The sequence below is a fragment of the Micropterus salmoides genome, unplaced genomic scaffold, assembly GCF_014851395.1.
Source record: "Micropterus salmoides isolate LMB-PRFRI ecotype aquatic unplaced genomic scaffold, ASM1485139v1 Ms_hic_scaffold_10, whole genome shotgun sequence".
Taxonomy (NCBI): Eukaryota; Metazoa; Chordata; class Actinopteri; order Centrarchiformes; family Centrarchidae; genus Micropterus; species Micropterus salmoides.
The window spans coordinates 31,738,740-31,765,686 of record NW_024040041.1 but is presented as its reverse complement, the minus strand read 5'-3'; the positions used below and the strand labels follow the sequence as shown (position 1 = coordinate 31,765,686).

The 26,947-nt window shown below is 41.4% G+C and overlaps 1 protein-coding gene and 1 long non-coding RNA gene across 2 annotated transcripts in view; one reads left to right on the top strand and one right to left on the bottom strand.

Moving 5' to 3' along the window:
* LOC119896539 (transmembrane protease serine 9-like) overlaps window positions 1-1,232 on the bottom strand; it is a 115,646-nt gene extending 114,414 nt beyond the window's left edge. Inside the window, exon 1 of the mRNA XM_038710004.1 lies at window positions 1,159-1,232. Coding sequence (XP_038565932.1) covers window positions 1,159-1,213 — 55 coding nt within the window. The 5' untranslated portion in view covers window positions 1,214-1,232. The remainder of the gene's footprint in view (window positions 1-1,158) is intronic.
* Window positions 508-26,947, top strand: LOC119896580. Its single transcript, XR_005443246.1, has 3 exons — window positions 508-691; window positions 1,324-1,386; window positions 25,418-26,947. It is a non-coding gene; the product is annotated as an uncharacterized LOC119896580 (long non-coding RNA).

The window sequence follows — 26,947 nt, the reverse complement described above, 5'->3', positions numbered from 1 at the left end:
ATCGCTGCCGCTGGTTAAATTTATAATTAACGGCAGGCCATACAGCCCTCGGTCCGACGCCCAGTCCCGGGTTTAATTTCCACAGCGTGTTCTTGTTTACGGTGTCAGTAGCGCTCAAGACTTTATGCTTCACTAATGGACCAATGAGCAAACACGATGTGCAGGTAGTACTCATGGGAGTTGTAGTGTCGTAGTGTCACATTGCAATTCATTTGTTATTTCAGTGTTTTTCAACATGCCAAAGTGTTAATGTCAAGTGTTAATGTCAAGCCCTGAGGATATCTGTATCCTGTAGCAAGCAAAGGATAATATAAATATATTCCACAGATTGTACAGAATGAATATTGCCTTATTCACATGGCCTATGTATGCAATGACGGTTGCTAGGTAATATGTGCATATTGGATTGTTTCCCAATCTTAAATTTCTATCTGATCATGTGACAAGAAGACAAGACTTTTTTAATACAGTCTATGGGTGAAGTGCAAAATCTGACAAGCAGATCAGCAGAGCACACCTGCAAGCTAGTCATGCCATTCAAACATAAAAGTTGTTGCAAGAGGAGACAGTTGAGAAAGGAACAGGAAAAGAGGGTAGCAAAGCTCCCAAATTAGATTCTTTTGGATTTTCTTCTAAGGACATCGTTGAAGATTTTGCTCAACACTAGGCTCATCGGATACAATTCAAACAGGTGACTGAATGTGCTTTTTCAAGGGATTTGGTTTAGGCTTGTGTAGAAGAACATTATTCGAGCATTCACACCAATCAGGGGTTATCTATAGACTTCAGTGGGTCTTATTACATGCACATGGGGCTTACCACTTAATGAAAGACCTCAAATCTGGATCAACTTAAAACATTTTAATATTTATTTAAGAAGATTCTGCAAGTGGAAGATTTTGTGTCTTTTTCATCTTGTCAATCAGAGGCACAAATTACATGCATAGATATACTGTAGCTTCATAAATGCTATTGTGGGGAAATTAGAATCACATTAAACAAAGTCTTGCGATAAATACAGAAACATGAATTGAAAAAATAGGCTGTGCATGAAGTTCAGAGGTTATTGCAGTGTTTTTCATATACCATTAAAAAGAATACATGTAATTCAAATTAGAAGTCATAATGTTCTACTAAATCAGTGAGGAGGGTTCTTACCTTGTGTCAGGAGAGTCAGCAGAGTCGCCACACAGATCACTTTGTAGAAAGCCATCGCTGAGGTCAGATTCTTCAGCTGCAATCATCAGAAATGCACCAGCATTTATACTCTTCTTCTCCCATTCCCCCCCTCTCTTCCTCCCTCGCTGTCTACCTCCAACACAGGCCCACCTGTCCAGTGACACACCCAACATCACCTGTTTCACAAAAACATGACACGCATCTAAGGTAAGTACATTTACTCAAGTACTGTTCTTAAGTATAATATTGGAGTACTTTTCACCACCTGTAGTAACTAGTAATGTTTTAGATTAAGATTTTACATTAAAAACAAACATGATAAACCTTAAAAAATACAATGCATTGTTACAGATTAAACCTTTTTGTCTCAATAACAATTATAGATTTATTTGTAAAGTGCTTTTCAACAATCAAAGTAAAACAAGTTGAATAAAAGAAAAGATCAGTTCTGGCATCACACAGTGGTTTACAACTGTGCCCTCAAAACAATGACACTGGCCCAATCCCAATGTCCACCCTCACAGACTTAGAGGTGCGTCCTGGGGAAGTTTGAGGGCTCAGGGCTGTCCCACTGTCGAATCGTCAAGTGCGCATGGGCTCTCTCGCGGATATTTTGAGCCCTTTTTAGACCCTTTTCGTAAGTCCGCATTTTTGCAGACTTTGGCTGAGGGAATTGCCCATAGTTCATAGCGGTATGACGTGAAACACGGCGGTTTCCACGGAAAGCCCAGAAACAAGAGAAATATCACGGCAAATCCATGTTATAAGAGAAGAAAACAGTAAACAAACAAGAATCAACATCTACACTGATGTCAGAATTGTTAAAAGTTTTCTTAAGATGGTGCATAGAACACATGAAGTCAGAGGAATGCAATCACCTCATTACACACTAAGTTTATTGATGCTGTTTCACCAACAATAGTGTATTGATTGTTGACAAATATATATTGACATTTAGACTACCTCTCCTCCACTCTGCAGGGCGAGAGCCTGCAGGACTTAAAAATCAGGCAAAAACATAAAATAAAAAGTGTGCAACGTGTTTCAGCGTTGTCAAGGTAACGTGATAATGTGGCAAAGTGCTGTCCCGTTCCTGTTTCCAGCATTTTCAGCCCTTGTAGCCTCTTAAACTCGATCACTTTCCAAGTGACATCAGTAAAGTCTGTGAGGGTTCAGGGCTTAGGGGGGGCATTAGGTTTTCAGCCTAGACCTTGTAATGGCTGGCAATGCTCTAACAGCAACAGTGGAAGGAGAACTGTTCTCTTTTTATTAGTAGAAATAGTAATAGCAGTATAAAAATAGGGATTTTGAATACTATTTAAAATGGGTAAAATCATATTTGCTGTGCGCAGCTCATAGATTCGCTCAGCCCCTCCTCTCACTCGCTCTCTCTCACAAACACATTGACAACGGACCCGTCTGTGAATAACCCCCCCTTTTCGTGCACAATCAAATCAAAACATGATCGTGGGCTGGAGGAAGGATTGTTGTCGGCTTCTCTGCACAGAGAAGATTTCTGAATCAATCCAGAGTTGAACGGTTAGCATCATGAACAACATTCCCCAAATTGTCGTGTGTGGAGCCACAGTTGCACAGTAAATAAATCCTTCATTACAGACCAGTCTTTCTGTGGATCTGATACCCCACATAGTAGTTAAATTATAGATGTGATTTGCATTGGGATATTAAAGATAAGAATAGGCCCAAATACGTGATGTCACATTTTTTTTTTAAATTAAGCCTAAATCTTCCATGCTGGCATTTCACTGGCATGTTACTACGAAACACAGCCCCCTGGGAATCGGATCGCCTATTGGTGATCTTGAGTAGCCATAACTGGACGATACGAAAAAAAAAGAGATTGCCCAACTCTAGTTGTAGCTGGACAAGGTGGAGCCAATTTAATCTGCTTTATTTCCTGCGGGGAAAAACCCTGCCCACATTTCAAATAATGAGAAATAAACTGGTAAAACAGGCTCAGGCTTTCTGTGAACAAGTGAACTTGATTTGGAACAAGATGAACCAGGAATCAATGTCAACACAATAAAGGCCCATTGTCTTATTAGTTTTATTGCATTCCATGTGCATCCATCACTTCAAGAATGTTTCTCAGCAGGGTTTTGTAGAAGGCTCAGATCTTTTCTAAAAAAGAAAAAAATAGCCATTAAATAGGACTTTCTGAAAAAGTGACTGAATCCTTTACTTAAGTAAAAGTACCAATGTAAAAATTCACCATTACAAGTCAAAGTCATATTTTGATACAGTGGACTTCTGTGAGATTTCTGTTATCAGAGCACTGTGCCATATCTTTTATGTAAAGAGATCTAGAGTTTCCTATATGGCAGTGCAACCGACCTAGTTTACACACAGTACATAGGTTTTGAATACATTCAGAAAGACTCATTACACTGCACATCACATGTTTCTGACAGGGTAAATATTTTGAGATTTTATGAAATCAGACAGTCAGGAAATACAGCCCAGTTTCCAAAAACACTGGAACATAGGAAACAATGTGTGTCTCAGACTCTTAAACTTTAATTCATCCTCAGCTACATCCTCGTGCTGCTCCATTGATTATAGTTATTTCTGTTTATCATTTTTCCTAATTGATTTGGTATTAATGTAAATTATCTGCTATGTAGCAGAAGGGAGTTACAAAACTCAATTTCACTGTATAACATAGTGACAATAAACCTTCCTACCTAAATGTAAATAGATAAAAAAAAATGTGATCATTTGCAAAAAGTTGTATCCCATATTAAATATAGTACATAGACAACTTTCAACAACATGTTCCAAAAAAGATGGCACAGTGGCAACAAAAGACTGGAAAAGCTGTAAAATACAAAAAAACCTAAACAAAACACACAACCTGGTGAAACATCTTAATCACAATTAATTAGGTTAACTGGCAACAGGTTAGTAACATGATCGGGGGATAAAAAGAGCATCTTATCTTAGTCACACTGTGACCTGCACTGTACATTAACTACCAGACTGAAACGTAGCACTCACACTTTCCTCTGCTCGCTTTCACCGTAACTTTAGCCGCCTGTCACATAGCTTTGAAGAATGAGGAGGAGGCTGGTTAAGTGCTACCGTGCTGCACAGTGTGCAGGTGAAAATCATGAACGTTAGTTACGCATCAGTTTTATAGATTATGTGAAAGTTTAGTAGAGGCAGTCATTCATTCAACAGCTGTCTGTGGCGAACAGGGAGAACACGTCTCTGTTGTGTGCACCGTGCTGCACTTCCTTACGAACCTCAGATTGAAGCCCAGGGGGAGGAGGTTAGTACAATTAGTAATTGTTCCAGGGCAGAAGAAAACGAGGAAACAGCAGTATGTTTACAAAGCAAAGGCCATTTATTTACAATATTAACAAAGTGTCTCTTAACTCTCAATAAACAGAAAACTCCCAAAAGGGAAGCGAGCAACAAGGGTCCTTTTTAAAGGTAAGTAAGGTATCGGTTAAAGGCAAACTAGCGCACGGTGCAAACACAAACAGTAAATCACTACATTTAACTGCAGGACTCCCACTGTTGCTACTGCCAGTTACTGTCTCTGCCAACTGCCATACACTCACCCAAGGCCTACAAACATTCAGTAACACTGTCTTTTGTTTTAGACCACCATACTCTCACCCACAGCAGCTTCCTTCACCAGCCCTTATACTCTCCACTGATTAGGAGATTGGAATCAGCCGCACTCCTCGGGTTGCTGGTTGCAGCATTGGGGGCGGGGCAAGGTCCTGCTGGTGGCAGAGAGGGAAAACACACAAACACAACACTCCATATAAAACCCCAATTCCAATGAAGTTGGGACGTTGTGTAAAACATAAATAAAAATCGAATACGTGCATTTGCGAATCCTTTTCAACCTATATTCAATTGAATACACTACAAAGACAAGATATTTAATGTTCAGACTATTGTTTTTGGCAAATATTCACTCACTTTGAATTTGATGCCTGCAACACGTTCCAAAAAATCTGAGACAGGAGCAACAAAAGACTGGGAAAGTTGAAGAATGCTCAAAAAACACCTGTTTGGAACATTCCACAGGTGAACAGGTTAATTGGAAACAGGTGAGTGTCATGATTGGGTATAAAAGGAGCATCCCTGAAAGGCTCAGTCATTCACAAGCAAGGACGGAGCGAGCTTCACCACTTTGTGAACAACTGCGTTCGCAGCCCAACAGTTTAAGAACAACGTTTGTCAATGTACAATTGCAAGGCATTTAGGAATTTCATCATCTATGGTCCATAATATCATCAAAAGATTCAGAGAATCTGTAGAAATCTCTGCACGTAAGCGGTAATGCCGAATACCAACATTGAATGCCCGTGACCTTTGACCCCTCAGGCGGCACTGCATTAAAAACCGACATCAATTGTGTAAAGGATATTACCACATGTGCTCAGGAACACTTCAGGAAACCATTGTCACTTAACACAGTTCGTCGCTACATCAACAAGTGCAAGTTAAAGCTCTACATGCAAAGCGAAAGCCACATATCCACAACACCCAGAAACGCCGCCGGCTTCTCTGGGCCCGAGCTCATCTGAGATGGACTGACGCAAAGTGGAAAAGTGTGCTGTGGTCTGACGAGTCCACATGTCAAATTGTTTTTGGAAATTATGGATATCGTGTCCTCCGGGTCAAAGAGGAAAAGGACCATCTGGATTGTTATCAGCGCAAAGTTTAAAGCCAGCGTCTGTGATGATACAGGGGTGTTAGTGCCCATGGCAGGGGGAACTTGCACATCTGTGAAGGCACCATTAATGCTGAAAGGTACGTACAGGTTTTGGAGCAACATATGCTGCCATCCAAGCAACGTCTTTTTCAGGGACGTCCCTATTTATTTCAGCAAGACAATACCAAGCCACATTCTGCACGTGTTACAACAGCGTGGCTTCGTAGTAAAATAGTGCGGGTTCTAGACTGGCCTGCCTGCAGTCCAGATCTGTCTCCCATTGAAAATGTGTGGCACGTTATGAAGCGCAAAATACGACAGCGGAGACCCCGGACTGTTGAGCAACTGAAGTTGTACATCAAGCAAGAATGGGAAAGAATTCCACCTACAAAGCTTCAACAATTAGTGTCCTCAGTTCCCAAATGCTTATTGAGTGTTGTTAAAAGGAAAGGTGATATAACACAGCGGTAAACACGCACCTGTCCCAGCTTTTTTGGAACGTGTTGCAGGCATCAAATTCAAAAAAAGTGAGTGAATATTTACAACAAATAAAGTTTATCAGTTTGAACATTAAATATCTTGTCTTTGTGGTGTATTCAATTGAACATAGGTTGAAAAGGATTTGCCAATCATTGTATTCTGTTTGTATTTACGTTTTACACAATGTCCCAACTTCAATGGAATTGGGGTTATACACCAAAAACAGCCCACAGGTCGTAACATCCGCATTTCTGAGTTCCGCCTTTTTCATTACATCAACATTAAGTTATCAATGGATAATTGATTATTGACATTTGAATTGATTTTGAATCATCCAAGTCCGCATTGGGATTCATCTAAAAGTAGACCAGATAGTGACCTGTTCAGGGTGTAGCCCGCCTCTCGTTCGATGTCAGCTGGGATTGGCTCCAGCCCCCCAGGATAAGCGGTTGACAATGGATGGATTCAGAAAAACGTGATGAGCTTTGTAGGAATGACGTCATATTGAGGACTGCAAATCCCAAATTATTCAAAAAGAGAGGCAAATCTCTCTCTTTCATAATTCATGGTAAAAATCTCAGTTCCAATCTCAAAGGCTTTTCCAAGTGCTGCCCACGGAAACAGCTGTAAGCTACCAGGCTTATAGCTGTAGGATACTTGGGTCCAGACCTGCCATTACAAGCTCATTCCAGAGCCATACAGCAACTTCTGACCCTCTGCTCACAACCCAAATTAACTAGCTGAGGCCCATAAAAAATCAGTCACTACAACACACTGAGGACTCTTCAGGAGTGTACACTGCTCGCTGTTCGTTGGAGACCAACACAAAACCAGAGAAGAAGAGGGCGACAGTTTCAGAAGAAACCAGCCTTATGAGCGAGGGGTTAAAAAGCACCCTCCCTCGAGCAATATTGCGTCTACTACAACTACAACAAACAACCCAAACGAACCGCACCAAGGAGGAAAACGAACTCTAGTGCGATTCAACCGAACTAAACAAGGCTGGTGTGAAAGCACCCTAAGTCTCTATGTTTTGGAGAACAAATATCCTCTGCCAGCCTTAACTGCTAGTGAGGAAAACAATAAAAGAACTTCACATTTCTGACCTAAACCCTCATTGTTTTTGTGCTTTGTAACAGTGATTATAGTGTTTATTATTATTGTCACAGATGTGTTTCTGATGGACAAGGAGAACATTTTAATAGAGTGGAATGAGGACAATCAGGAAATAGAAAGATTGACAGCATGTTTCCTGGAAAAGGGAGGCTGCGGTTACTTTGTTTTTCGTTCTCCTTTTCAATCTGAGCTATTTGAAGGGGTGTGTCCACACATGCTACTGGCTAAGCCTTCTGACTGGAAATGGAAGGATACAAGAAAGTAAATGTAAATGCTCCGTATTTATATTGCGCCTTTGTAGTCTTTTCGACCACTCAAAGTGCTTTTACACTACATCGCATTCACCATTCACACACATTCATACGATTAGCATCAGTGCTCAAACAGAAACTAATCTCATTCCAGAGCTGTACAGAGACTTCTGACCCTCCGTTCACAACCCAAATCAACTAGCTGAGGCCCATGGAAAATTAGTCACTACCACACGCTGAAGACTCTTCAGGAGTGTAGGCTTCTCGCTGCTCCTTGGAGACCAACACAAAACCTAGCTAAAAAACTTTTTGTTTCTATTGCAATTTCTCTTGCAAACGCCATCCAATGTGTTTCAAATCCAATAACCATCCAAAAAAATAGAAAAAGATCAGCACACTGGTGCCTCACAGCAAGAAGGTCCGAGGTTCAAACCTTGGTCATCCCAGGCCTTTCTGTGTGGAGTTTGCATGCTCTAAAAGTTGCCATGTGTATCATCAGCTTAAGAGTCAGACAAACATACAGAGTGCAACCAGTCTGCAGAGTGTAAGACAAAGAGCCAGTGAAGAAAAAGGTGACATTATACTCTAAGGTTATTACGCAGCTGTCATAGGGACGAAGGGAGTAGAGACCAACTGCCCTGAGATGAAGACCTATCAAGGACAGTCAGGTAAGAAACCCTCTAACGAGCTGCTTTCCCATGGTCTTGTTAGTCCGAAATAGCTGCCCGGAGGCATTGCCAAGAGGCATGATTTGCCTATAAGGACTTTGGTAACAAGTCTTAGTCTTTTCAGTAACAAGCAAGAGAGGATTTCCAGGAAAGAGGATGACCCGAGTCTGCGTCCCATTATTTTGTCATGTGGGTGAGGGCAGTGTAAATGCAAGCACCTAGTGTAGCTGCATAAACCCAGGCGCTTAGACCGTTGGCTACACTCTCGTTGTTTTTCCATAAATAATAAAAAATAATGCATTTTATTTCTATAGCTCTCTTCAGGAAACTCAAAGACACTTTACAATAAAACCTGTAGGTAAAAAACATGAAATACAAAATACATAAAAACATAAGTGAGAACATATAAATAACAATTAGCAGCAGGTATATTGTAACATTGTTCCAGGTTAAAAGCTAGTCTAAAGAGGTGGTCTTGATAAGTGATTTGAAAGAGTCCAGGTCGCTACATTCTCGGATGCGTATGGATAAGGAGTTCCAGAGGGAGGATGGCTGCAATGGTGAAAGCTCTATCACCCCAGGTGCTTGGTCTTGAGTGGTGGGGGAAGGAGGTTAGTGTCGGAGGAGCGGAGGTTACGAGGGGGATTGTGACGTGGGGTAGGTCTGTGAGGTAGGAAGCAGCCTGGTTATGAAGGGCTTTGTGGGAGGATTTTGTACTGAATGTGTTGGGGAACATGGAGCCAGTGCAATACAATATGACTCGTCACATATGGCGTCACATCCTGGGTATCCCTTTTGCATCATTTATTGACATTTTGGGCTCCGCAGTCAAGTTAGCAACGCTTAGCAACAACTAATATACAACGTTTGGTAAAGTTAACAACAATAAATATGCAATGTCCGGTTAGACTTTCAAAATTGAAACATTGCCAGCTTGAAACAGCATGTTATTAAAGTTGTGAAATGTTGCAATTTGGTTAGGTTTAGGCACAAAAAGTACTTGGTTAAGTTTAGGCAACAAAACTATTTAGGTAAAGGTTAGGAAAAGATCATGGTTTGGGTTAAAATAACTGCGTACGTCAGTTAACACGTAAGTTAACTAACGTCACTTGCGTAACCTATGCTTTTTACATAAATTGGCTAAATTAAATAAAAATATAATCAAGTGTAAAACTTTCTTTGGTTGAATTTTTGGCGTTGTGGATCAAAGCTTTCCGTCCCTGCAGATCTGGACATTCAGACAGCCAAATACACTTTTGCCTCCGTCCTATGCCTTGATTTCATACTTCCTTATTTTCAAAGTGTATGTGAACTCTTTGCCTGGACTCTTTTCACATTTTTCTCTTGTACTGACTGTAATATAAAACACACATTAGGCCCATGACTCATACCCAAACAAACTCTCTCTGAGGAATGAGCATGAAATGAACAACTGATCATTAGTGGTTTTCACTTTCACTCCAAGATGTTTTGCTCTACATTTACAGCATGACTTTCTCTAATTTAGTTTCTTAAAGGTGCAGTGTGTAATATTTAGGAGGATCTATTCACAGAAATGCATAAAATATCCATAACAATGTTTTCAGTGGTGTGTAAAGACCTTACATTATGAACCTTTATGTTTTTATTACCTTAGAATGAGCTATTTATATCTACATACACCGCGGGTCCTCTTACATGGATGTCACTCCACTGTGTAGGAGTGACTTTGCTTTGCTTCTATTGTTTTCTCTTTCCTCAGCACGTTGATTTGGAATGTGAACTAAGGCCCCAAATTGTCATAGGGCTTTGGGATAGGCTCACAATGGCTGGCGTGGACCCAATTAACTTTTCTTGTGACCTTTACTGCTGATTTTTTGGGCAGTAGGACTTGTAGGGCCCTGATAATGCCTCTGCTTTCAGTGTTTCCACCTTCAGGTTGTATTTTATTCACATGATGTTCAATCCACCTTAAAATCATGTTACTCATTTCAAACGAATTATAGCTTGAGATTTTCAATTTGAACTGTAGTTGTTTTGTTTATTCTGGATGACACTCTGCTCTGTGTGTAAACCTTCTCTAAAATGAGTTTCAACCTTGAGCTTCCAGGATGTCTGATAACACACCTCACACACAGAGTTGTAATTTACATCACATGCCATCTCTAATACTAAGTGACTTAGTATAGCATTATTTCCCCCTTTTTTGCCCTTGTAGTCTCTGTGGAGGAAGGGTCCAACCTCTTAATCATGTTTTCAAAAGGGGTTTAAACAATAATATAAAAAAACAAGGAATGAGCCTGCAGCAATCTTTTCCTGTCTTTTCCAATCTGTTAGCGTGTATCACATTTGATCATCAATACGGCAGTAGCACACATAGGAACTTCCAGTCGAATATAAAGCAATATCTACATAAAGGGAAACACAATATTCAGGCGGCAGGTGACAATTAAAAAATATTAAAAATGTACAGAATATAATGCAGAAAGGTTTCAGGCATTTTGCAGCTATTGTTTTTAAATATGTTTTCTCCTGTAGATCAACTTTTCTAATTTTATAAAATCCATGCTGAGTCAATACACATGCCTAGCCTTCACTCCTCTTTTGAGTCTCTGTTTGGGGAAGTAACCTCTTTAAATAGGTGGCACCTTTTTACCTCAATGATAAATTAATTATGTCAGTGATAAACTCCTGGACTTCAATAGCTCCTGTGTTTCAGCTCCTGTGCTTCTGTGACGACACAGGGATGAAAGCAAAATGCGCGTCATGATGCTCGACTAGCGGCTAGTCCGACACGCCCTCAGTCAATGGACAGAAAATTGTTACTGTGATGTATAGACAGAGCTCAGTTAAAACTTTATGTATGAAAGATACTTTTGTTACACATTAATAACTCACCACTCTGAAACTCTTGCTCCAGGGCAATGTGTAAGATTTAGTGGCATCTAGTGGCGAGGGTTGTGAATTGCAACCATCGGTCCAGTCTACCACTGCCCCCTAACCTTTCAAAGACCGTAGGACAGCTGACAACAGCACAAAAGGTCTCTCTTCTGAGACTGCAGAGAGTGGCCAGTCAAGAAACGAGGTATCTTTCGGTATATTTATTAAGAATTTATATTTACTTAATTATTCAGTAAAACCATTTGTTATTGTGACTTGGCCACTGACAGATAACGTGGAAAATGTGAGCCAAGAGTGTGAAACACTGACACTGTTTCTGCACCACAGTCCACTATAAACCACACGTAAGATAAAGTTTATACAAACATTGACAAGGGAAACAAATTAATTCTCTCTGTGATTATGGACCATCGCCAAACTGCCGCCAACAATAATATCTGGCCCGCTGCCAGATTATGGTGCTTCAATAGCGGCAAAAAATATAAATAAGTAAATGCTTTGATAACAGTGCTGAAATAGATCTCAGTCATGACAGCAACAGCTACTCACATAATCACTTCCTCTTTAGTGGCTACAAAATAAAAGTGTGAGAAGCTTGTTTACTATAATGCAGTATTCTAGCCTGCTTGACACACCTCGGAAAGAGCCGTCAGAAAATGTGCTTCCCCTAAATGTCCTCTGCCTGGAGATACTTTGGAATTGAAAAGGTGTCCGTAGGTTGATGGATGCGGATCAAACACAGAAACAAAGACAGTGCAGCACATGCCGTGATCTGAGAAACATTTGCTGCAGTTGAAAATATTGCTCTGATGCAAAACTTATTTGCAGACCCCTGCTGTATATTATTTCTACTTCTTCTTCTAATGTACGTATTCAACATAGTGATAAGTGTCTGCACTGCCTGAATTCTACCATAAGCAGACAAGAAGAACGTAGTGAAGAAACTCGCTCTGTAGCGCTGTTTGTCCGTTTTCAGCTACTGTAGAAACATGACGGTGCAACATGGCAACATCCATGGAAGGGGGTGCCCGCGGTTATGTAGATATAAATGTCTCATTCTAAGGTAAAAATATTATGTAAGGTCTTTACACACCGAACACACACTGAACGTCTGTATCACCCCATAGCTAAAACGAAGCCTTCAGCACACGGTGTGAAAAGAGGTGCTGCAGCAATGTGCAGTATGACAAAAATATGGTGTTTTTTAAAAATGAAACCATGTAAACCTGTTCTGGTACAACCCCTAAATAAACTCAACTTCAACAAAATTTTGAACCTGAAAATGAGCAGAAACAAAAATTTCCTCTTGCGGGTTTAATACAGTATATCTTCTTATTCTTCTGTAATATGACCTCTTTAAATGTTTTATGCATAATTCGGCGTCCGTATAAAATGCTACTGTTTGCTACGTCGCAGCAACACAAAGGAGCTCATGTCCCATGTGCTAGCAGGTAGGGTTAGCCAGTGGACATGCATTAAGTCAGTGACTTAGGTTTAGGTACTAACATTTCTGACGGTAAGGGTAAGGGTAGGGGCTTTGGGGGTCAACACCTTTAACATAGATGTACAGTAGATAGCTAGCTAGCACTTCCGGTCTGTAAGAGATGCCCCATAGCATCTCATACTGATGCATCTGGGAGCGTCTCATAAAGTCTCACACAGACGCTGATGGGTACCTTTAGCGTCAAATAACTACGCTTTGTCACTTTTTTATGAAAGCGTTGGTATTGGATTCCCTGCATCCACCTCTTTTCTCAGCATAAATGAGCATTACCATGAGAGGTGCATGCAATTCTCGGCAGAGATGCAGAATTCAGCACAACACCATCCCTGTTTGGTCACCACTCCTTGCAATAGAACACTGTATGAACTCTATTCACATGAACCGCTCTGGCTAAAAGAATGTTAATGTACTTCCTGTTATCCATCCATCACACTCCATCAATAAACATTCACCTGTGAACAAGCCTGACCTGGTCACAAACCTGACAAACAAGAAGCACTTGAAGGTTTTAAACCTTTGTTTGATTTTGTTTCCAAAGTGTGTTGTTCACACTTGGATTGATGAAAACTGTCCATAAATGCTGAAAGCTCTTGGTATGTATTAGGGGTGGGTATTGGCAAGGACTTCACGATACGATACGCATCACGATACATCACAATATGATAAATATTGCGATATTCCACACAGTTAACTAAAAATGAAGAACAAAATTAAATACAAGTTACGGTGTGCAGATGCTCAGGTACTGTCCATGTAAACAATGAAGTTAAATATTATAAACAACATTAATAAAGCTAAAATAGTCAGCGTGATGTAAACGTAAATACAACTCAAATGATTTTTGCATGTGTCCATTAAACGTTTATATGAACCCTTGTTAAAAGCATTGACTCCATGGCAGGCCTATTTTGACTCTGATCAACATGTTCTGGGGTAAGTGCACTCCTCTGAGCTGTAATAATATCCACTGCAGTAGAGAACACACTAGTCCCCAGGATACACAGATATTTCTTTGCCATGTGTCACAAGAAAGGATACTTACTCTCATTCCCTTTCCACTAGTACAGTGAATTGAGAACACCAAACAGCAGGGGAGCTTCCTCTTTATATGTAGAAATCACCTCCTTTGCCTGGTCCTCTGCAGTTTTCCATTTCTTTGCAGGTCCTGTAGCATATGTTGGACCAAGTAGGTCAGCTAGAGAATGCCTGGATCTCTTGGATGGTACAGCAGAAATGTATTTTTACACAGGACCTTGATTGCAGTCCTCATCTTCTTCTGGCACCATATTCAAATCAGTCTCTGCCTCCCTTTTCGGCACTGTGTCCACTCCAAGCTCATTCAGCTGAAATAAACAGCAAAGTAAATTAAACATTAGCTTTAGAGAAAAAGTATATTAAACTATACTATATACACTATACTACAGATGTTTGCCTATCTTTTTTACTGGTATGTGATTTTAATACAGAAAATTTGAATGACTATTTTTAAATGTTGATACATCTTGACAACAGTATAATGTTTTAGTAAATGGCATTGTTTTCCTTAACTGTAATGCTTTGCTCCTTGTAGCTTCTGCAAGGAGAAGGATCTGCAAGCATAGTTGTCCTGCCGTTGGTCTTCTGAAAGGAAGGGCAGGGCCTTAGGGGCCCTACGTTTTAAAAACGTAGCAGTGTGGATGTAGCCTCACATTACCCCACTCCTCTCTCTACTCCTCACATAATAATAATAATAATAATAATCCTTATTTGTAGAGCACTTTTCAAAAACAAGTTACAAAGTGCTTTAACAAGTGTAAAGAATAATACAAAAAAAGATAAGAGCATGAAAATTTAATATAAAATTAGTAAAATACAATAAAATAAAAGGGATAAAATAAAGTCAAATAAGATCGGGAAAGGCTCTCCTGTAAAAGTATGTTTTAAGAAGGGACTTAAAAGAGTTCACCGACTCAGCCGACCTGATTTCCTCGGGCAGGCTGTTCCAGAGCCTCGGGGCCCTGACAGCAAACGCTCTGTCCCCTTTAGTTTTCAGTCGAGACTCTGGAACAGACAACAGACCTCTGCCCGAGGATCTCAAGGTTCGTGCTGGTGCGTATGGGACTAAAAGGTCAGAAATATAACAAGGCGAGAGGCCATGAAGAGCTTTAAAAGTGATCAATAGAATTTTAAAGTCAATTCTAAAACATACTGGGAGCCAGTGTAATGAAGCTAAAATAGGAGTAATGTGGTCATATTTCTTTGTTCTGGTTAAAAGCCTGGCAGCTGAGTTCTGGACAGTCTGGAGTCGATCAATAGATTTTTGGGTTAAACAGGTGAAAAGGCTATTGCAATAATCCAGGCGTGATGAGATGAAGGCGTGTAAAATGGTCTCGGTGTCCTTAAAAGTTAACATAGATCGAATTTTAGCTATATTTCTAAGTTGATAAAAACATGATTGAACAAGCTTTGTGGTGTGCTGCTCGAAATTCAAATTACTATCAAACCAAACACCAAGGTTCTTTGCCACAGGCTTAATGTGATTTACTAGGGAACCAGCAGATGGCAGTATTTGATTTGCCATCTGCTGAGACCCGATGACCAGGATTTCTGTTTTGTCTGAGTTCAGCTGGAGGAAATTATTTCATTCATTTTTTAACTTCACAAAGGCAGTTGTTAAGTGAACTCAGCATTCCAGGGTCTGTGGATCTGACGGGCAAGTATATTTGTGTGTCATCAGCATAAATATGAAAAGAAATGCCATGTTTATGGATAATATGTCCAAGGGGAAGCAGATACAAGGAAAACAAAATGGGTCCTAAGACCGACCCCTGAGGCACACCATATTTAACTGGACAGAATGAAGAGACATAGTTGTTTACAGACACGCAAAACTTCCTATTTGACAGGTAGGATGAAAACCATTCTAGAGCAGTACCAGAGATCCCCACCCAGTGCCTCAGTCTGTCTAACATGATGTTGTGATCAATGGTGTCAAAAGCAGCGCTAAGGTCCAGGAGTACAAGGACTGAGCACATACCTTCACCAGCAGACATTAAAAGGTCATGGTGACTTTAAGCAGGGCAGTCTCAGTGCTGTGGTACTTCCTAAAACCAGACTGAAACTTTTCAAATAATTTGTTATTTTCCAGCACAATGAGCAGCTGTTTGGACACAATTCTTTCTAGAATCTTTGCAATAAAAGGCAGTTTTGAAATTGGTCTAAAATTATGTGGGAGGGAGGGATCTAAACCAGGTTTCTTTAAAAGTGGGTTCACGCAAGCCGTTTTAAAATAATCAGGGACACAACCAGTAGATAGGGAGCTGTTGAAAACAGAGATCAAATGGGGCCCAACAGAATCTATTACTTTTAGTAAAAATTTTGTAGGTATTATATCAAGTGGGCCCGGAGGACACTCTCATTTGTGATACTGTTTTTAAAAGCTCAGACAAGTCGATGGGATAAAACTGGTTAAAACTCTCTTGTTGCTGGTGAGGGACCACTGAGTAAGAGGCTTTTCCTATTTGACAGGTAGGATGAAAACCATTGATTGACACCACCTTATTGGTAAAATAAGATAAAAACAATTCACAGTCATCATTACTTCCAGCTGAGGCACAAGGAGGGGTTGGGTTTACCAGCTGATCCACAGTCTTAAACAGAAACCTAGGATTGTGTTTATGTGTAGTAATGAGTTCAGAAAAATAGTGTGTTCTCGCATCCTTAACCATGTTATTGTAGTTAATTAATAAATCCTTCAGACTGAGGTAATGGACTTGGAGACTGGATTTTTTCCATCTGCGCTCTGCTTCCTGCATTCCCTTTTGAGGCTGCGAATGCTGTCATTTATCCAGGGTTGCTTACTAGCTTTAGACGTAGGCCTAACCTTTAGAGGAGCAGTAATATTTAGTGACGACAAGCAGATATGATTGAAGTGATCGACCAGATTGTTGGTGTTGGAATCAGACAGGTGTTGGCTTTGGCTCTGAAAGAATGCGCAAAACTTTGAAACACTTTGTTCATTAAAGATGCGACAACACACGGAGCTTGGTGAGGCGGCATGAGTAACAGGCGAATCGCAGCTAAAAACAATACATCTGTGGTCAGATATGGTCATGTCCAATAATTCCACAGAGGAAATGCTGACACCCAGGGTAAAAACCAAGTCCAGTGTATGACCACGGTTATGTGTTTGCCCTTTGACATGTTGTTTGAAGTTAAAAGAAGTGGCCATATTTAAAAAGTCAGTTGCATTAACATTGTTGGGGTCATCAACATGAATATTAAAATCGCCACAAAGAACAATTCTGTCATAATTTAAAACCAGAGTAGATAAAAATTCAGGAAGTTCTGATAAAAATCCTCCAGGCGGTTTTGGGGGGCGATAAATTATAACAAATATGATAGGTTGCAGCCCTCCAACTTTAAGAGTGAGAACTTCAAAGGAGTTGAATTCATCACAGCGTACTTGATGACATTTAAAATTTTCCTATACACGCTCACTAGCCCACCACCACGACCACTGACCCTCGGTTGACTAAAGCAATCATATTGAGGCGGACACAGTTCAGCTAGCTGGCTATAGTCATTCATTTGCAACCAGGATTCAGTTAAAAACATAAAATCTAGATTTGCAGACAAGATAAAATCATTTAAGATAAAAGTCTTACTTGAAAGTGATCTCACATTGAAGAGAGCCATTTTAAATGAGTTTGTTCTGGGTGCTGGAGTTGGTGCAGTTGTCCTAATCCTTAAGAGATTACTAATATTTCTGTGTGGGATGTGCACATTTCGGTTTACTGGTCTATGCGTGATGATGACAGGAATAGAAGTCTGTGGAACAGCGCTGGGAGCAGATGGCTTTACATGCCAGCAGGTGGAGACAGTTGTTTGTGGCAGTGAGGCAGAGATCTGTTCTGTGAGTGGTGGTGTGTCCAGGTGTGCTGCATGAATGATTAGTCATTCACGTAAGTCTCGTGTGGATCGCACCACATGCTGTATGTGAGCAGCTAACATTTCTGAGCCCCGTTTGTTTGGGTGAAGTCCGTCTGTCTTAAAAAGAGACATTCTTTGCCAGAAAATATTAAAATTATCCACATAAAACACACGGTGAGCCCTGCAGGCGGACTGGAGCCAGTCGTGGAGGCCAAGGAGTTTACTGAAGCGGCCAGCACCGCGACCAACTGTGGGAATGGGACCAGAGATAAAAACGGACTTTCCGCACTGCTTTAAAAAGTTAAGAAGACGGTTAAACTCTAATTTTGTCAGCTCAGACTGCCGAAGAGCTGTGTCATTTGTTCCGACATGGACTATTACTCTTGTGATGGAGGACGGCATCAGGTCCTGGAGTTTTTTTAAAATGTCAGCCGTGGTGGCACCGGGGAAGCAGCGAGTGGTAGCGTTAAAGAAACGGATGTTTCTGGTTATGGAGTCACCAATTATTAGTGTGGTTGGGGAGAAAAGAGGACGAGGAGATGCCGGTTGTGGGGTTCCAGAGCAGGACGGAGCAGAATTTGCTTCAACACTGCGCGCGGACTGAGGATGGAGTGTGTGAGCTGCCGAGTGTTGTGTTGGAGTAGCAGTAACAGACCTGAGAGAAGGGCTACCCGACGGTGCAGGGTAGAGACGGCCTCCGGAGCGTCTGAGCACAGCCTCCTTCAGGATCCTACGTTGGGAAGAGATGTAGCCGGTGGAGGAGATGCAACAGTGTCGGCAGGCACTGTGCGCCGAAAGAGATCCCTATCAGGGAGACTCGAAGCCGCAGGTGCATCAGCTGGATGGACCGGAGTGTCGTTAGACAAGGGTGCATAGCGGTTGGAGAGGCCGATGTCGGGGGGAGAGGCAGCCCCATCCGAGCCTCTCTTGCAGCCACGGACCACCACTTCAGCCCAGGTTGACTGATGCTTCGGAGTCGAGCAGGATGAAAGCCTGGGAAGACTAGAGGGGTCCCAAAACACGGTGTCCTGGATGTTAGCGGTTGCGCTAAGAGAAACAATCTGTTTGGCTTGTACTGAAGCTACATCCATAAAGCCAGTCAGCAGGAAATCTTTCTCTTTGAGTTCCTCTGAAAGTCGTCGGATGTCTTCCATAAGGTCAGCAATCTTCTTGTTCGCTTTCTTAAGGAGTGTGCAGTCCTCATGGGGCAGAGTTATCTCGGCTAGCATAGTCACCGGAGCTTTGATCGCGTTTTTACGGTCAACTAGCTTAAAATCCATGTCGGATGACTAAAATCCTTAACCCACGTAAAACTTAAATAAAAAATAACTTAAATAAAGTTAAGTTTAATAAAAACGATATAAAAAATGTAACGAAAAAGAGTGGATTAAAACTGGATAAGAGTCCGGTTTAAGACGGAGCTTCCGACAGGTGGCTACAGACGCCAACACATGCCAACACAACACATGTTTTCCCCAAGATTCTCCTGTATTTTTCCGTTCTCACCCGGTATCCACTCGTTAAATGTTTCCCTGTAAATATCCCGTATTTTTACGTAATCAAATAAAAACCTTCTGGCCGTATTTATTATAAGTGTTTGCTATTCTCTCCTCTGGTAAAGTCGGTGGCAGCATGTAAGATATGTAGACTGTGCTTCCTGCACAAGGATAAAAAATTTAAACAATCCACTGAAATTATATAAGGCCTATAGCCTACTAATGGCAACCATATGAAATTAAAATGAATATAGTAGCCTATGTAATATTAACAATTGACTGTATAATATGGAACAGTCTATAGCCTATTAACATAACAAATTCGAATAAAAACCATTGATAACAAGCTCAACTTAAGTAAAGGCTTTAAGACCATGTGGACGCAGCGGATTACACAAAGGCGTCACTTCGTGTTAAAAAGTGGTGGGGACATTTAAGGCCTTATATTAACACTTAGTCCAGGAGACATGAGAATGCACAATAGTGGAGTCACGAGAACAAGACAACAAGATACTCTAATGCTATTTTGAAGAAATATTTGATTGGGGGGTCTGGGATTCCTCCTCCAAAAGATTTTGAGCTAAACTCTTAATTGCATTCTACATTTTCTGCACCATTTATCCATTTAAGGTGGAAATGTCTTTATTTAATATGAAGGGAAACAAAATGCATGTGGCCGGTGACAACTCAGAATCTAAAAATATTATTGAATATAATGCAGTAATCAGTAGCTTGTTTTTTAGCCTAAGTTACTTTTGTTGGACAAGGGAGATCTGTTTGTTCTATATTTACATTGCATTTCATGCATTTCTATTACAAGTAGTTCTCATAAAGTGGTGGGGACAAAATCAGCAATTAAAAAAACTGGTGGGGACATGTTCCCAGTGTAAATGACACGTATGTGAAAACACCGTTGCAACCCTCATTTCAGGTTGAAAAAATTTTCCCCATCAATAGTCAGTGTCCAGACCTGGGGAAACACATGAAGCACATGACAACATTGTGCGCACATCAACTGAGAGCACCGTTGTTTGCAGGCAAAGTTTTGGGTGATAAATACGTTTAGCGAATTTCAGAGTGAGTGCAATAGGGTGAAGCATCTCCCCATGAAGAGACACGCTGTGCGCATTTACGCACGAGCCACAGCAGCATAACTTCATATTTAAATCTCCCGACAAGCCGACAGGATCATCAGGATCTATGTTAAATAATATGCTGTGTTTTTCAACACATCCAAAACATCTCACACACAGTCCAGTTTCATACAGACACGCTGTTTGGAGTAAAGCAGCTGTCCTCTTGATCAGTCCTGAGCTCCATCAGAGCGTCTAAACATTTCAGACACAAAAAGTTGAATTCTGTTTCCTCTGCAGTTTCCTCTGTCTGTCAAGTTATAAACAATTTTTGTTTTGTTTTGCTGTCCCACAATATTATTTAACTATGACATTACTGCGCGCATGGAAGCGTCCATCACTTTGTGTTGAAAAGTGGTGGGTCTCCAACATTGACGTTGTGTTGGAGAGATTTGTGCAGTGGAGAGAGATAAGGTGCTGCGTGAATATGTGCGCTGTCCGCAGCTCTGCAGAGGTTTTTAATAGGCCTAGGAAAAAAAATCGAAAATCAACATGTGGTGTTCAGCGTTGATATTGAGGTGGGCTGCCACAAATAAATCAATGTATGGGAACACTGTACTGTTCAGCTGCTCTATATGTGGCTTCGCTGTTAATATTAAAACATAGAATTAAAACTAGGCAAGATGAATTTGTCATAATTGCTTTGCATGTAAGAGACGACTTCATAGCTAAGTTATAGAAGTTGGGAACCCTGTTAACATGCAGAAACTTTGTTCTTTGTTGTTATACCTTTGTGTGTTGCCTGTGTTTTGGATTTGATTTTGGTGGGTCTAAATGGTGTATAGCATAACTACTTTTGTAATAAGACACATTATGAATATTAATATTCAGGAATATTATTCATAAAATTGTTTTGCGTGGCATAACCTGAATTCCGTTCGCCCAGGGCCTTCAGCACTCCCAAGGTATGGGTTTTAATAATTATACAATGATACCATTCATAAGTGATCAGTTAGTTAATAATCGCTCAATTATTACTGCTTGCGTAACGGATGCACGTGGCTGGGTCCGAACTTCAGTGTGAGCAGTATAAATTCACTCGACTAAAAATGGCATAAAAGCTTTAAAGAACTTGGTCGTTCTTGAATGAAAATTGTGCGACTTGGAAACGAGGGAAAAGCCGAGGTCGCAGCGCTTCGCGTGTGTGGCTTTAAAAGAACAAAGGAATCTTCGCGGCAAGCCGGGCCGGACTTCTTAGGGCGTTGCTGAGAGACGGAGCACGCTGAGCGCGTGCCGAGACCTGCTGGAGAGCCGAAGTACATGAGAAGAGCTGAAGAGGGGGCGAACAACAAAGAGCTCCGCTGTTGTGCGTGTCGACTCATTTCTGTTTCCGGTGCTTGTGTGTTGGTACCGTGTTGTGCTGCTCTCGCTAAATACCAGTGACATTTGTTAGATTACAGTGGCCAACTGTCCGCTAAAAACTTATTCTTACAGTAATTTTGCCTAAGCACTCACAGTTCTTTCCATCTTTTAGTGACTGCTGTTCAATTTCAGCTGTTCAAATGTTTTGGTAGCTGACGCTACAGTACTTTAGCTTAGCCATTAGAGACTTTAGCTTAGCAGCTAGCGATGGCTTCTCCTTCTACCTCTCTCTCTCCTACTTTCTCCTGCTCGGTGTGTCAAATGTTCAGTTACTCCTCTGCCTCCTTTAGCGGTAATGGTACATGTAATAAGTGTAGTTTATTTGTAGACATGGAGGCGAGGCTCAGTGATTTAGAAGCCCGGCTCCGCACCTTGGTAGATCAGTCTTTAGCTACTGTAGCTAGCCAGTTCCCGGTAGTCGGTGCGGAACGGCCTGAGTTAGCCTCTGGCGCCGTCTCCCGGCATCTCCTGTGCAGCCAGGAAGGGGAGGCTGGGTGACTGTCCAAAGGAGAAATAGTCATAAGCATTCAAAGTCCACAGGGCACCATCAACCTGTTCACGTCTCTAACAGATTTTCCCCACTCAGCGACACACCCGCTGAGAAACCAACTCTGATCAATGGCAGCTCCATTTTGAGAAACGTGAAGTTAGCGAAGCCAGCGGCCATAGTTAAGTGCATCCCTGGGGCCAATCGGAGGTCACTAAGATTAATGTTGAGTCGGTGTGTACATATGCAAAAACAATGTCGGACACTGTAGTTTTGGACCCCTGCCAAATCAGACCAGTGATGACATGTATAGCCGCATGTCGTCATTCCGCATCAGATCTCTCTCTTCTAAAGGTGTACTAGTAAATGAACTTATGATATTGATTTATTTTGTCTTACTGAAACCTGGCTGGTTGATGGAGAATATGTTAGCCTAAATGAATCCACCCCTCCCAGTCATATTAATACTCACATTCCTCGAGGCACAGGCCGAGGAGCTGGCAGCTATCTTCGACTCTAGCCTACTAATCAGCTCTACACCTAAACTAAATTAAAACTCATTTGAAAGCCTTGTTCTTGGTCTTTCACACCCAAGTTGAAAATCACTGCAACCAATTCTTTTCATTATAGTGTACTGAGCACCTGGCCCGTACTCTGAATTCTTATCTGAATTTGCAGAGTTTTTGTCAACCCTAGTCCTTAAAACGGACAAAGTTATTATTGTAGGGGATTTTAATATTCATGTGGACGATGAGAACGAAAGCTTTAGTACTGCGTTTATCTCTCTGTTAGATTCCATTGGCTTCTCTCAGTAATACTAATAACTAATAAAATACTAAAATAAAGACGGTTAGCTCCATAGTATAATACTGAAACTCGCAAATTAAGCAAATATCGCGGAAACTTGAGAGGAATTGGCATTCCACCAAACTGGAAAATTCAACTACATCGACGACTGGCTCATCCTAGCCCAGTCTCGAGAGTTGGCCGTTCGGCTTCGAGATGTCGTTCTGGCTCATCTGCTGTGTCTAGGGCTGAGGCTCAACGCAAAGAAGAGTGTGCTGGCACCCACCCAATGGACTACGTTCCTAGGGGTTGTATGGGATTCGACAACGATGCGGGCACAATTGTCTCCGGCACGTGTCAACACCATATTGGCTGCCGTGAAAGGGGTGAAGTTAGGCCACGCCATCACTATAAAACACTTTCAACGAGTTGCAAGGGGATCCTGGCAGGTGCATCAGTCCCAGTGGCATATCAACTGTCTCGAGATGTTGGCGGTGTTCCATGCTCTAAGGAGTTTCCTGCCCGATCTCCAAGGCCACCACGTCCTGGCTCCTTCCGACAACACAGCGATGTTGGCCGAATCACCAGGGCGGTCTGCGCTCGTGCCCTCTGTACAGACTGGCGCGTCAGATCCTCCTGTGGTCCCATCAGAGGTCACTATCGCTCAGGGCGATGTATCTCCCGGGGACGCAGAATCAGGGAGCAGACCTGCTGTCGAGGCAGGGGCTGAGGCCTGGGGAATGGAGACTTCACCCCGAAGTGGTGGAGCTTATGTGCGGAGAGTTCGGCCCCATAGACGTGGATCTGTTTGCGTCTCAAGAGACTACGCACTGCCCGCTATGGTTTTCTCTTGTTCCTCCAGCCCCGTTGGGTCTGGACTCCATGGTACATTCGTGGCCGAGGCTACGTCTGTACGCTTTTCCCCCAGTCGCTCTGCTCCCGGGGGTTCTGGAGGGGGTCCGCCAGGACAATGTCGGCCTACTGCTCGTAGCCCCGTTCTGGCCAACCCGGGTGTGGCTCTCGGACATCATGTCGCTCCTGGACAGCCCGCCGTGGCAGGTCCCTCTGAGGAGAAACCTGCTGTCCCAGGCGCAGGGCTGTATGGCAAACTGTGGGTCTGGCCCCTGAGGGGGCACAGTACCTAGAGGCGGGTCTAACAGCCGGAGCAGTCGAGACCCTCCTCAGCTCCAGGGCCCCGTCCACACGGAGGATATACGGCCTGAAGTGGAGTGTTTTCTCCACTTGGTGTAGGGAGCAGTCGGTGGACCCTGAGAAGAACACACTAAGACAGATGCTGGTACACCCCAAAGACCGCACACCCAAACACAAGAAAAGCAATCTTGTGTATGCGGTCCAATGCAGTGCTTCAAATTATAATGAAATTATTACTGAATGAACCTCCCACTACTAAAGTGGGGTAATACGTGCATTAATGTGGAGCGCCCGTCCTCAGATATCTGTCCTGAGGCCCCAAAAGTGAGAGCGTGCAGAACTTTGTGCGTTATGTAGGAGTGAAAACAAAGCATTTTGAGAAAAAGAAAATATTCTAATGGTGTGAAACTCTGATAGCATGAATTTACAAAATGATTTTTGCGAATGTGGACATTTTATCTATGTGTTCACATTTTTTTATATATGAGTGTGCGTGTTTTCATATTCAGCAAAAAATGTGAGCATATCTGTTAAATTTTTTTATTTTGATACAAGCGTGGCTTCAAGAACACAACTTCAGCCTCCAAATACAGTTGAATCAGCACGTCTCTAAAACAGTTTTAACACAAACAGATTAAAACCATCATGAAGGAGGATTTACTGCAGGACATTTAGATTAGACTGCATTAGTTGAATTCAGAAAGAAAATTGAGAGCAGTAGCATACATGTGCTCAAAGCCCACAGAAAGGATTTCCCTTAATCAAAAAACAGGTTACTGTGATAAAAAAAAAAAAAAATCAATAGGTTAATAGTTCAGCACTTTCACATCTACAGGACAGTTGTTGCCACAGCAAAGCTTGACAAGACTTAAAATTGAAATTTATCTTTCAAACTAAATTATTATCAATGTAAAGTTCAGTTTAAGTATTTTTTAGAGCAAAAGCTGCTTGTTAACTTTAGATATAATTATACATTAAGGTACACTAGCTCAGATAGGTACATGATGGACATGTGTTCCTCTGACCTCTAAAATATGCTCCTTAAGTTTTTTAATCCATTTGTTAACGACTGTAGGAAATTCCATGACAGCATTAGTTTAATCCTATCTGTAATGTAATCAATAAACAACTTCCTGTTTTCAGTTATTTGAGGGGGAAGTTTTATGTAAATGACAAATCATCATCTTGGTTTCATCAACATTTGGATCCTTCAAAAACCTTGACATGCTGGTATGCCAGGCTACATATACCTACATTTGTTCGGTGCTACTTAAACAATTCATTTTTATTCATTTATTTTACTCCCTTCATTATAGAGAAAAAGCAGATGCCAACCAGAGATGAGGAATTTGAAGAAGAAGGGGGAGTGAGCAGGAGCGCCCCCGCTGGTAGTTGGTATGTTGCCGGCAGCTGTGCTGTTGTTGCTGGTGGTGTTGGTGTCTGAGCCAGGAAGGTGGCGTTGTTTCCAACTAACAACACTGCTGCCTGGAACCAAGAGCCGCTCTGCTCACCACCAGATCACCCTGAACAAACAAACAGGACAGATGTGTTCAAGTCCAACTTTTTGTGAAACAGGATCTACAGTAATGTTACTTTTTTCCAAATGTGCTGTACGATCAATACGTCATTTTGTCTTCTCATCAAGCTCTCTTGTGAGTGTGTAAAGTGAATAAGCAAATTTCCAGAGACGCCTTGAAATGTGCTCATTTTAAAGCGAGACTATGCAACTTTGCCTGAACAGCAGTCACTGTGGTTACATGTGGCAATTAAGGAATAATGAAAAACGATCAAACGTAAACAGTAGTGAGAGTTTAGAAGAGTTGATTAAGAAAAAAGTTTGAGTCTAAGTCAGTTGAAAATTTGTCTTCACCACTTTAAAAATCTTTGCTATAATGGACGGCAAATTGGAGTCCAAAAAAGCTCACTGGAGTCATTAAAGTACTGGTGCAGTGCATAAAAGCGTCAGCTAAATGAATGTAATGTCATATAATACTCTCTGTGTGGTTCATAAATGGTGATAAATGATTCAAACATCCTGGGAAGTGCACGCACAACTGTGCGTCTTCTACCGAGGCCCACTTTAACCTGCCGTTAGGCCCTGGGGCTGAGAGGTTTGGTAGACCCCCAATAAAAACAATAAAAATGTGATGCCTAATTACTGCTTTTGTCTATACTTTTGTGACAGCAAGCATGATCGGTACGCGTGCAGTAAGGAGTCACCTTATGACCGAAATCTATGCATTTTCTTATTTCTGACCATTTCATAAACAAAATATCTACAACCTGGGGGAGTAAAGGTATAAATGAGTGTATTAATAAATATAACATTAAATAAAAAATATTGCTAGTATAATAGTATATTAACAGGTTACACTTTATTTGGATAATCTGTTTAGCTAGTTTATTAGTTGAGATTCAGCTGTTTCACTAATAAAACCATTTTCTGATATTAGCCTACACCACTGTGGTTAAGGTTTAATTAGCGCCAATGTTTGTATATTCATTATAATTTCGGATAATAGTAGGACTATAGGCTACTATAGCTTACAATTAGAAGCCTAATATTAATTCCAGTTTCATTTTAGTGGGTTTCTTCAGTCATAATATTACTGTGCATGAAACATGCTCTACATGGTGGTTAGTCTCTCATTTGTTACGCAAAGTAGGCTTCTCAGTAATAATAACCATGCATACAGAGTTCAACATTTCTAAAGTTCACTGTAGTGACTCAACCTTTTTTAATGTCCCGCCTACTTCAGGCTGTGACTGGTTGGTTCGCGAAAAGTGACTTTGACAAGCAACCATTCACAGGGGTGATGAAAGGCAGTTGATCTTCCCTGCGGAGA